We start from the raw sequence: 12035 nt of genomic DNA, 5'->3' as shown, positions 1-12035 counted from the left end.
TGTCCAGCCTATTTGGTAGTCAGTGGGGGTGAGCCCAAGTCCCCAACCTGAGGCCCTGTTTTCTCCCCAGGGTGTGGTACACACAGTTGGGGGCTACATGCTCTATGTGGCCACAACCTTCAAGTATGTGTTTGACTTCCATGCGGAGGATGTGTTCTGGTGCACAGCAGACATTGGCTGGATCACTGGCCATTCCTATGTCACCTATGGGCCACTGGCCAACGGTGCCACCAGTGTTTTGGTAAGCAGGGTGCTGGGACTCAGGGCTACTTGGTTTATTTAGGGGATGGACAAGATGATCCTGGGTGACAACCTCCCAAAGCCACTTGGTCTAGAGGCAGAGGAACTTATACAATGACCTGTTTCCTGGAGAAAGAGGAGTTCTTAGGGGGTTGTATATCCTGACTGGGAAGGTCTCTTGGCTTGTCTGGTAAGGGAGTGAAGCCATGGATTTGTCAGAAAGGGCAAAATGCTGAGCCTGAGGGGATGGCAGGGGAATGGAGGGACTATTGAGAAGGACCCAAAATGACCAGCCATTACTGGGGTCAGTTTGAGGGGATTCCCACATACCCGGACATGAGCCGCCTATGGAGTATTGTGGACAAGTACAAGGTGACCAAGTTCTACACAGCACCTACAGCTATCCGCCTGCTCATGAAGTTTGGAGATGAGCCTGTTACCAGGTGAGACCCCTTCCCAACGGCTGCCCCATAGGTGTCCCTCAGAGCTGGTGCTGGCCTTTCGTGCACAGTCTTTTCCATTCCATTGTTCTAACACCCTGGCTTGGAATAGGGGAGGGGGCAGGAGAAGAGCCTGTGCATGTCTTCCTGGCTCCCAGTGGTGCTCAGAGCCTTCCTTTCTCCCCATTCCCCTGCCCAAGGCATAGCCGGGCATCCTTACAGGTGCTAGGCACAGTGGGCGAACCCATCAACCCTGAGGCCTGGCTGTGGTACCACCGGGTGGTAGGTGCCCAGCGCTGCCCCATTGTGGACACCTTCTGGCAGACAGAGACAGTGAGTAAGGGGTTCAGAAGGCTGGGGTTCAGGGACAGTGTGGGAAGACTGACTCAAACCCCTGATCTCTGACTTCTACAGGGTGGCCATATGCTGACCCCTCTCCCTGGTGCCACACCCATGAAGCCTGGTTCTGCTGTGAGTGAGGCTCCCTTGGCTGGTCCTGGGCTGGGCAGAAGTAGAGTCTTGGGGCATTTGGCCTAGGTAGAGAGTGGGGGACTGGACTGATATGTGTGAGGAATTTGGGGCTCTGGGGCTCCTTAGGAGAGGTAGAGAGTTGAGTCAGAGTTGCCTCATTCCTCTCTGTGGGTCCTGTCTCCTGTTTGCTTCTAGACCTTCCCATTCTTTGGTGTAGCTCCTGCAGTCCTGAATGAGTCTGGGGAAGAGTTGGAAGGTGAAGCTGAAGGTTATCTGGTGAGATCCTGGCCCTTGCTCAGTGAGGAGGAGGCGCGGGGGAGGGTCCACAAAGGGGTACTGGACTCTCCTTTAGAGCTTAGAACCTAATCTTTCCCGGTAGCTGCTTTTGGCTAAAGCTCCATGGTTGAGGGTTTATCATCTGCAGAGAGACCCTAGGGGGGAATCCTTCTGGATACTTTGCCTGCCTCTCTGCCTTTTGGCCCACAAAGTTCTTAAGGGCTCTGCTCAAAGATACCTGATGGTGCCTTTTCGGGTCTGGAAGACATCGTGGAAAATCATATAGGCTCCAGAGTCAACCTGCCTGGGTTCAAATCCTGGCTCTGCCTCTTCTGTGACCTTAGTTAAGTTACCCAACCCCTCTGAACCTAAATGTTCTCACTTGTAAAACAGGGTTATAATAGTACCTGTGTCTCCTGTGGTTGCTGGATTGATTAGATAATCCATGTGAAGGTTTTACTTAGCACAGAACCTAACAGTTAGTGCTTGATAAATGTTAGCTGTTTTTGTGATTGTTTTATTAACAGTTGTGGGGAGATCATCAGCCCCCACCCTCCACCTCACTTCATTTTTATTAAGAGCAAGTTAGTAACAAGGGCAAGACTTGAATCCAGGTCTTCTGACTCTTAGCCTAGAATTTCATCCATCCTGTCAATCTGCTGCCACAGGGTATTATTGATTGGGGCAATGATTACTTACTTATGTGTGGGCCCCACATTTTTATATAACTGTTTCATTTGCATCAAACTGGACTGGCATCCCTGAGGGATTACCTAAAAGGAGACTCAAATTTACTAAATGCTTATTACTAACAGAACATTGTGCCAGGCAGCTTCCACATACTATTAATTTAATCCTCACAATAACTTTGGGAGGTAGAGATTATTTTCTCTAATTTACAGATAAGGATCCTGAAGTTCAGAGAGATAACATTACCTACCTGGGGTCACACAGCTAGTAAGTGGCAGAGCTGGGATTCCAAGCCTGGATTGTCTATCTCCAAAGCCTGTACTTTGTCCTACTTCTCAGGAATGGCATTCAGGCTGTTTCTCCTAGGGTTTGACAAAGCTGTAATTGTCTTCCTGTAAGACAGTGTAGCAGATGTTACCACTGTGTCTTCCTCACTTTCCAGGTGTTCAAGCAGCCCTGGCCAGGGATCATGCGCACAGTCTATGGGAACCATGAACGCTTTGAGACCACCTACTTTAAGAAGTTTCCCGGGTACTATGTGACAGGAGATGGTGAGCCTTGGCTATCCCCTTCCCAAACCTCCCACCGAGATACGTACTGTCCCCTTTCATTTCCAAGAAGACTTGGTTAGGGATGTGTCTTATGTATCAGTGTCTAATATTCAGTCAGAACTACAGAGAAGATTATAAGAACGAGTGTTGCAGGAAGGCACTCAGCATGGTGCCATCTGAGATTTGATGTATGAGGGAAGAAGTTCTTATTTCCCTTGCTGCTAGGCTGAAAGAGATGGGGCATATGGCAGTATGTATTACTATGTCATGTGTATCCTCATGTCTGGAGCCTATGTTTGCCCATGTGTCCACCCACCAATCCATTCTTCCATAAATATTTATTGACCACCTACTATGTCCATGTACTTATCTAAGCACAGTACAGCTCTCATGGGGCTTACATTCAAGTAAGGGGAGACAGGCAAATAATTCAGCAAATAAATACTGCAGGGATGGCCACCATAGATGGGATGGTGAGAGGTTTCTCTGAAGTGACCAGAGACCTGAAGGGTAAGAAGGAGGCAGGCATGGGAAAATCTGGAGTAAGAATGAATGTTCTGTACCAGTGAGACACAAGCTTAGAATGTCTGAGGAACAGACTGAAGCTTGTGTAGCTGGAATGTAGTGAGCAAGGGGAAGAATTTCATATCAAGTTGGAGAGGGAGATAAGATAGGGCCTCGTGAGCCATGGTGAGGAGTTTGGATTTTATCCAGTGTACAGTGGGAGACCATCAGGGGTTTTAAGCAGAGAAGTGATAAGAATTTATTTATTATTTAATAACTTTGCTTGTTTTATGGAGAATAGACTTCAGGTCAGTATGTTAGTTATCTATTGCCATGGAACAAATTACCCTCAAACCTGGCAGCTTAAAACAACAAATATTGTATTATCTCATACAGTTTCTGAGGACCAGGAATCTGTGAGTGGCTTAGCTGGTGGTTGTCATTCAGAGTTTCTCATGGGTTGCAGTCAACCTGTGGTCGGGGCTGTAGTCGTCTGAAGGTTTGACTGAGCCTGGAAGACACACGTCCAAGCTCACTCAAGTGGCTTTTGGCAGGAACCTTCAGTTCTTTGCCACATGGACCTTTCCATAGGGCTACTCATGACAGCTGGCTTCCCCCAGAGCAAGTAATCTGAGAGAATGCAACCAACACAGAAGCCACAGTCTTCTATAATCTAATCTCAGAAATGACATCCTATCATTTCTGCCAAACTCGACTGATCACAAGACAAACCCTAGTACACTGAGAAAGAGGACTACACAGGGGTATGAATACCAGGAAGTAGAGATCAGTGTGGCCATCTTGGAGCCTGCTACCACAGCAGGCAAGAGCAGAAGCAGGAAGACTTGTTAGGAGGCTATTGCTGTGGGTGTAGCAGTTTGGTAACGTGGATCTTGTATCCTACTGTGGGGTACTTATTATGTTGCACATTTCTTCTCTTCCCAGGCTGCCGGCGGGATCAGGATGGCTATTACTGGATCACTGGCAGGATTGATGACATGCTGAATGTATCTGGTGAGGGCCAGGGACCATTTTCCCTTCTTATTTACCCTGCTTTCCCAGCAACTCCCAGCCAAAGCCTTCTGAGAGAGCCAGGATATCCTTTGGCCAGACCATGCCTGGAGTACAGCAAGCATTCAGTTCTGGACCCAGGTTTTGGAAGAAGAGTGATAAACATTGAAATGTACCTGGAGGAGTGGAACCAGGATGGTGGGACAACTGAAGTATGTCCTATGAGGAATGAATGAAAGGCCTTCCCCATTTGACCAGACCAGGACTGCCTTACTGGGACAGATGGAACAGGGGCTGGGATCTCTCTCATGGCACTTCCTTTCCCTTGACAAGGACACCTGCTGAGCACGGCAGAGGTAGAGTCAGCACTTGTGGAACATGAGGCTGTCGCAGAGGCAGCCGTGGTTGGCCACCCTCATCCTGTGAAGGGCGAATGCCTCTACTGTTTTGTCACCCTGTGCGATGGCCACACCTTCAGCTCCACCCTCACTGAGGAGCTCAAGAAACAGAGTAAGGAGCTTCCCTGGGCAGGGATTTCCAGGTCTGTCCTGATGGCCCAGGTTGCTAGGGAAGGGCTATAGTGAGCTGCTTCTCAAACCACAAACAGACCCCAGGGGGCCTTAGGGGCTAACTACCCTCTTCCCACCCAGTCTCTGCTAGGTTAATAATGATTGACATTTATAGAATTCTTTCTCTGTGCCACCACTGAGCTAAGTGCTTTAAATGCATTAATCTATTTAATCTCTATAATCACCTCCATGAAATAGATCCTATTGTTGCTCTCACTTTAAAGATGAAGAAATTGAGGCTCAGAGAAGTTAAATCTCTTGTCCAAGGCCATACTGCTGGTAAAGCGGAATTTCAACTCTAGCAGGCTGATTCTAGAGCTTGAGTTCCATGAAGGTGAATTAATATAAAATGAGAGTGTAAAGAGACAATGTGTTAAAAGAGAGAAAGACAGAAATGAGCCTGAGAATGATTGTGGGCAAAACCTTGAAGAGGAAATAGGTTGGAAACAAAGCCATCTCTGCCTTGGTTTTGGGCAGCCTGGCTAAGGGTACTGAAAAAATGCATAATGATTTGTTGGTTACAGTTAGAGAAAAGATTGGCCCCATTGCCACACCGGATTACATCCAGAATGCACCCAGCTTGCCTAAAACCCGCTCAGGTATGTCCAGAGGCCTTGAGGGATTGGGACTGGATTTGCCAAGGCCCAGTGGTGGTGGAGTGTGTGTGGATGGAAGTGTTCGGCAGGGCTGGAATGGGTCAGTGTTGTCACCAGGTAACCAGAAGCCTGTGGTCCCCCAGGGAAAATCATGAGGCGGGTGCTTCGGAAGATCGCTCAGAATGACCACGACCTGGGGGATGTGTCCACCGTGGCTGACCCATCCGTCATCACCCAGCTCTTCAACCACCGTTGCCTGACCATCCAGTGAACAGGACCCTGCCCATTACCCAGGATTCCCCCTGCTTGGCTTTCCAAAGTTTTGCCCACCCTCCCTGCCCCCATCCAGGAGTACTCAGGGCCTGTGCTGACCCACACCACCTCCCCGACGAGCTGTCTGGAACTGAGGACTAGCTTTGCCTCCGGGTGCAGGCAACTTCCTGCGACCGCCAGGCAGATGGGACAGGGCCCAGGTCAACCTCAGGCTGCTGTGCCCCTAGACTGCAAAGAGCCATTAGCGCCCAGAACAGCGACCTGAAGGTCATATCTCAAACCCAAGTTAAGTGTTCAGTGGGCAAGTGAGGGCATAGACTGAAGCAGGGAAGCAACTCTGTAATGCTATGTCAGCTCTCTCAGGAAGCATCAGTACTTATTTTGGGCATGCACTTGCCCTTAGAAATGCCTGTTTGTGAGTCCTGGAACAATTGATTATTATTTTTTAAACACTTTGCTGCTTCTGTTATGGGTCTGAATTCCCTTTTGTGCTAGATGGCTTGTCTGCCATTTGTTCCAGAGGCTGTGCAGGCAGGCTCAGTTTCCAGAGGGTTTTCAGATCATTTGTGTCTTAGCAGGAGTAAATGTGTTATGTTCCTAGGACCAGAGGAGCTTGATTTTCTTGTCCTCTTTTCCCACCTTCCCCTGAACAGAGTCTTGCCCATGGGAGACTCTCAGATGAAGCTCTCTTTTCTTGCCTGTTGTACTCAAGCGCTGTGGTTGTAGGAATAAAGTCTGTGACCTCAAGAAGGTGGTGACTTGCTTTCTTGGTTATCTTACAGGCTGTGTACTTGCTAGCTGTTATGACTTGTGTGGGGAAGGGGAGTGGTTTTCCTCAGGAATACCCCAATATTCACCTTCTAGAACTTTTGGTTTAGGCAGAGCTAGGCAGGGCTTCCAGGCCCTTTGACAAGCTCCTGAGCTAATCAGGAAAGCAAATGAAGCAGGATTACAACTGTGATGTCCCATCATGGTTGCCTTCCCTCCTGGGCTCCTGCTAGAGACCTTCTCTCTTCCCTATGATCCTGTGGGAGCATTAGTGAGTGACTAAGGATTGAAATTTCAGGGTCCTATCCATAGGGTCAGGAGCTAGGGAGACTCTGATTACAGCCAAGTTACTTCCCCTGCTCCAGTCTACCTGAAGTGGCCCGACTCGGATTATAGCTTCTCCCTCCCCTAAATGTACAAACCAAGGAATCACAGAATCAACAAAGTAGTTTTATTTAAGGCAGAGGTGGGAAAAGGCTGTGCCCCTCTACCCTTTTCCTCCTACCCCTCAGTCCTATCCCAAGTCAGACACTGGAACTTGCTGGAAAGGCTGACAATGGGCTAACAGGAGGGTGGCAGTGTTATGGTCCCTTACCTCAGATCAGCTTCTTTTCAGCTGTACCCACACCCTGAGGATTTAGGGGCCTCTAGATTGCACCTAAGGGAAACACAGCTTTTCTGGTTCTCAGATGGGAAAGCTGTGGGGAAGGTACTCAGCTGACCCTTCCATGAAGACCCTGGAAATCTCTAGAAGAGATCAACCTTCCCAAGGTAAGGGGAGGGCAGCCCCTCAGGAGGGCTAGGAGAGGAATGATAAGTACAAAGGATAGAAGGTCTTTCGAGTAAAGTCTGGGCAGGCCTCGCTGTGTCCTCACACAGGGTATGGGTTGTCTAGGACTGCCACTCCTGCTGCCACACCACCATCAGCATGCTCGATGGCTTTGGTTCGAAGCAGATGTCCCACGTGCTTGTTCATCACAAGTGTCTTTCCCTGCCTATAGAAATGGGAGCAGGAGACACACAACTCCATCACCTGGACTCAGCCCTCAAACCCAAGACCTTCACTCGTCCCAGCTGAGCTGTACGTGGGTGACTGACTACACCTGAGAAAGTGCTAGGATTTTTGAATCAGATTTGGGTTTGCATCCTAGCTTGGATATTATTAGCTCTGTGTCTTTGAGCAAGTTACTCAGCCTTTCTAAATATCAATTTCCTCAGTTTAAAATAGGGATAATACCTCTCACTTTGCAAGATGGTCACGAGGAATGAATAAAGCAGGAACAGCACTTAGCATGATGCCAGGCTCACATTTCATGTTCTGTAGCTGTAAATTTCCTTCCTACCTCTCAAAATGGCTGTGGTGGGGGTGGGGTGGGGGGCTGGGGAGGAAATTGCCAGCAGAGATGCTGTGAGGAGAGTGCTTGGAGGGGAAGATAATAGAGAGGGCAGGCTCTGGTGGGGAGCATGGTAGGATCTGGAATTCCTTCCTTGTGCTGATCGTGGTGTGAGTATTTTGCAGGAAGTGGTATGAGGGACCAGGAACTGTTCCTTACAAATTCCCCAGTCTTCCTCTTCCTGATTCTTTAGTGCTCAAATCCAAACCCAGGGGCCACTCAGCTTTTCAAAGCCACTGAGTATCCTCTAGCTGGCCCATCCCACCTTTTCCCAGAATCCCCAGTGGCCTGGGACTGGACCCAAATTCTTTCCTTCCCTGGGGTTTCCCAGTCCAGGGTTATTTTCTCACCCATCTTGATACTACTTGGAATTTCCTTTATAGTTTCAAAGCACTTCTCATCTGGGCTTCATTTGATAGCCTTGTGAGGTGGGCAGATCTTGGATCCTTGGCCTCATTTACTAGATAAGGAAACACACTGCTTGGCTCACCTGACATAGACCCCGAAGATGCCCAGCTCTGAAATGCATTGGACCACTTGGGCAGGGCTTCCAGGTCGTAGTAGACAATTCCCAAAAGGTTCAGGTTCTATCTTCTCCATGAGGATGTAGGAGGCTCTCTCCTCACTGTCCTTCAGCCGCTCCAGGGCCTGTACCATCTCCTCCCCGTATAGGTTGTTACCTGCAATTCCACTAAGCAGTCACCCTGGACCCTCTCCCCACCTTCTCCACCCTATGCTCCCACTTCTAGGGCCACGTGGGCAAGTCAGGAACCTCAGTTCCTGACACCAGCTCAGTGAACCCGGGGCAGGCCTGGCTTCCAAGGAAGAAATGTCACCTTAACAGGAGAGCTCTTACACAAGCGAACACACCTTCCACCACACCATCCTGCCCTGGTTCTCTTCGTATCTGTTTATGGCTGTTCCTTCTCAGCCTTCCTGACTGGCTCCTGCCCCTCTTAAATATTGGGGTTTCCAAGGAATCAGTCCTTCACCCTGTTCTCTCCTCCACGTATATACTTTTTTTTTCAGGGAGATCTCTTCCAAGGCTTCATCTATATCCTATAACTTGTTTACTCCCAAATCTCTAACTAAAGCTCCCTGCTCTAGATATCACAGATATCCCATGGGCTCCCAAAATAAACTCAACATGTCCAAACAGAACTCATTACTTCTGCCTGACTGCTTCTCCTGGAACTTCCTACCCTCAATCAAGTGAAAGGCATTCTTGAGTCATTTAACTCCTCTCTCTCCATTACCTGTCATGAACTTGGACATGTCTCTTCAGTTTGTACTCCACACTGTCATAAGCCCTAGCCCAGCCTGCTACATTGCTCTCTGGACAACTATACCCGTCTCCTCTATGGTCTCTCTGCCACCAGTGTCTCCCTACATTCCAGGACACACTCTACCATGGCTGAAACATGGATCCTAGATCAATCATGTGTCCCTTCCCTCCTTAAAACTTTCTAATGGCTTCCCGCTACCCTTAGGATAAAATCCAATTTCCTACATATATTCAACGTCCTTTATAATCAGGTCCCAAACCATCTTTTCCAACCCAAATCCCTGCCTTCTCTCACCTCCCACACTGCACTCCAGCCTGACCAGTTACTCATTAATCTCCAAACATATCACACTTTCACGGACCAGTGCCTATGCCCGAGGTTGCTTCTTCTGTATGGAATACTCTTCCCCCTTTTCCACCTGGGAAACTGGTACCTAACCCTTAAGGCCAAGATCAAAAACCATCTCCTCTGGGTCAGGAGACAGACATGATCCCTGCCCTCAAGGAGTTCAAATTAAGCAGGAAGATATCCAACCTCCTGATATGCCCCCATCCTGCTTCCCCACAATTCACCCTCAGGCACCTCAGACTACACTTGCCCAAACCCTCCAGTGCTGGTTAATCACATTCCCTTGTGCACGGGCATTTCTGCAGTGTAGTGGTTATCACGTTCGCCTCACACATTCCCTTGTGCTCCACTGCACTTGACCAAAGGGTCTCCTGGGACACTGTCCAAGGTGGGGACATGTGTCAGTTCCTCTTGTATCCCCCAGAGCCTGGGACCATGCCCATAGCAAGTGCAGATCAGCACTGGTAACAGCCTGCTGGCCCCCTTTCACTGAGCAGCCCTGCAAAGAGGGAACCACCTACCTCCACCCTCTCTCTGGGGCTTTAGCACGAAGCAGCTAGGGGCAGCAATGGCCTCGGTGATAGCCTGGTCCCCTTCTTCACCCTGGCAGGAGGCAAGAAAGCAGTCACTAGCAGTCTTGGGCCAAAGAGGCAGGAGCCAAGGTCCTGCTGGTTGTGTAGAGCAGCATCAGAGGAAGAGCAGGAGGAGGAAGAGCCATAAGCCCCTTTAGGCTGGATGCTACTATCTGGATATGACCCCAGCAAGCCCCCTGTAGCAGTGAGTACAGTGACAACAAGCTTTCTTGGGCAACAGTTCAGGAGCAGCAAGAGGTCTGGAAAACAGGTACAGATATTCCTCAATTCTTGCTGTCTACCTCAGCCCCTTCTCCTGGTTACCATCCCCATCTCCACCTTTGCTGTGGGAGCTTACAATGGATTCCAGCCCTCCTTCCCAGGGCTCTAGGGGTTTTCTCAGAGCATCACTGACCCAAGTCCAGCCCAGTGCCAGTTCCAGCCTCTGCAACACATTGGGCTCTGGGTCCCTGATACCTAGGGGGCCTGTGGTGGGAGAAGCGGGCTGTCCACGCACCATGTCCAGTGAGTAGAGGCCAGCAAAGGTGGCACGGAGGCGGGCCACGGCCTCAGGCTGGCCGGGGAGCAACACCTCCAGCATGCCTGATCTGCTCAGCTCCTGTTGCACCTTCTTAGTCCCAGCCAGCTGCGTGGCAATGTCCGGGCACTTCACAGCACATGACCTCTCCAGCAGCAGCCGTGCTCCCCAGTTCTGCAGAGAGAAGAAACCAAAAGGAATTCTACTTTATTTTACTTTGGCTGGCCTTTAATGAGCATCCTTCAGGTGTCAGGTATCCTCACATTCATTATCTCCCAGGGTCATTGCAACATCCTTGTGAGGCAGGTACGGCCCCTCCTATTATGCAGGATTCTTGCCCTTATGGAGCTTATGGTCTAGCACAATGACACATGACTATAATTAAAAGGGAAAATGACAAAAGGTGAAAAGGTGTAGAACAGTTGATGAAGAGGTTTGAAAGGGGTGGGACACTTGTTTATGAGCTCAGCTTCCTACTGTACTACAGATAAAATACAAACTCCTTACCATGGCCTATAAGATCCTGTAAGGATCTGCTTCTTGTCTCCTTTTCAACCTCATTCCATGCCATCCCTCCACCTCACTCCCACCTTGCAGCCACACAGGTTTGTCAATCCTCAAACACAAATGTCATTTCCACCTCAGGGCCTTTGCATTTGCTGCATTTCCCTCTGCCTGGAATTCTTGTCATTTTGGCTTTTCTGATGGATGGCTGGATCCCTCTCATCCTTAAATCTTGGCTCAAAGTCATCTTCTCAAACCACCCTATTTAATGTGGGTTTCCCCATAATTCTCTGTGTTTTCACCCTGTTGTTTCAAAGAGTTTCCCCCAGCTAGAAAAAACCATTTTTTCTACTTTTGTTTACTTTCTGATGACCATCTCCCTGACCAAACTGTGAGCTCCATAAGGACCCTTGTCTATCTTATTTCCTGTTGTATCCCTAGTGTCTAACACAGTGCCTGAAGCTTTGTAGGTGCTCAATAAATATTTGTTATTGTTGTTTAATGAGGTGAAATTGAGTGGACAGGTAGAGTCTGACAGGTGAGACTCAACAGGGAAGAGGTATTAAGGTTAACAAAATAATATGAGCGAAGGTCTGCTGGTGAGTAATCGCAGGATGCGTAGTCTGGTGGGCCAGGAGTTTAGGGTGTGAGAGGCAGGAAAACAGCAGAGGATCAGGCATCCCAGCTCTAGTCCCCATTCTCAGGCACTAGAGGGACAGTCTGTCCTTGACTCCAGACCACATCAAACTGCCCACAGCAGGATCAGGGCTATGGCCTGAGGAACACCACCCCCCCCCATCCCACTCTCACCCCCCCACGCATGTTGTCCTTTCTTTGATGTAGTCAGTCCACCTGCAGCATCTCTGCCTGGTCTTCACCAATAACCCCAGCCACCTAACAACTAGGCTAGTGTTCTGGGTAGAGTTAAAGGTACCCTGAATATCAGAGAAAAACCCAGAAAAGTACCCTATTGTGGAAAGTAGGGAAAGCAAAACTCAGAGATG

The 12035-nt window shown here is 49.2% G+C and overlaps 2 protein-coding genes across 15 annotated transcripts in view; one reads left to right on the top strand and one right to left on the bottom strand.

Annotated features, from left to right (window-relative positions):
• ACSS2 (acyl-CoA synthetase short chain family member 2) overlaps positions 1 to 6371 on the top strand; it is a 47746-nt gene extending 41375 nt beyond the window's left edge. For 2 of the 5 annotated variants that reach the window (XM_004272752.4, XM_004272753.4), the window contains 10 exons: positions 71 to 241; positions 550 to 683; positions 881 to 1013; positions 1095 to 1151; positions 1347 to 1427; positions 2560 to 2668; positions 4118 to 4186; positions 4517 to 4693; positions 5277 to 5351; positions 5492 to 6371. In XM_004272752.4, the coding sequence (XP_004272800.1) occupies positions 71 to 241; positions 550 to 683; positions 881 to 1013; positions 1095 to 1151; positions 1347 to 1427; positions 2560 to 2668; positions 4118 to 4186; positions 4517 to 4693; positions 5277 to 5351; positions 5492 to 5619 (1134 nt within the window). In that variant the 3' untranslated portion in view covers positions 5620 to 6371. Of the gene's footprint in view, positions 1 to 70; positions 242 to 549; positions 684 to 880; positions 1014 to 1094; positions 1152 to 1346; positions 1428 to 2559; positions 2669 to 4117; positions 4187 to 4516; positions 4694 to 5276; positions 5352 to 5465 lie in introns of all 5 variants that reach the window. The other 3 variants (XM_033433560.2, XM_033433561.2, XM_033433559.2) reach the window with 3 other exon arrangements.
• Positions 1 to 12035, bottom strand: part of GSS (glutathione synthetase) — a 79056-nt gene that overhangs the window by 39743 nt on the left and 27278 nt on the right. For 5 of the 10 annotated variants that reach the window (XM_033433568.2, XM_033433570.2, XM_004272759.3 and 2 more), the window contains 4 exons: positions 10507 to 10701; positions 9939 to 10020; positions 8274 to 8463; positions 6819 to 7384 (listed from right to left, as the gene is read on the bottom strand). In XM_033433568.2, coding sequence (XP_033289459.1) covers positions 7261 to 7384; positions 8274 to 8463; positions 9939 to 10020; positions 10507 to 10701 — 591 coding nt within the window. In that variant the 3' untranslated portion in view covers positions 6819 to 7260. Of the gene's footprint in view, positions 1 to 3600; positions 3684 to 6818; positions 7385 to 8133; positions 8244 to 8273; positions 8464 to 9938; positions 10021 to 10506; positions 10702 to 12035 lie in introns of those variants that run through there. The other 5 variants (XM_049698927.1, XM_049698930.1, XM_033433571.2 and 2 more) reach the window with 4 other exon arrangements.

Source organism: Orcinus orca, chromosome 16 (assembly GCF_937001465.1).
Source record: "Orcinus orca chromosome 16, mOrcOrc1.1, whole genome shotgun sequence".
Taxonomy (NCBI): Eukaryota; Metazoa; Chordata; class Mammalia; order Artiodactyla; family Delphinidae; genus Orcinus; species Orcinus orca.
The sequence above is the reverse complement of the archived record's forward strand: the minus strand, read 5'-3'. Positions and strand labels throughout refer to the sequence as shown.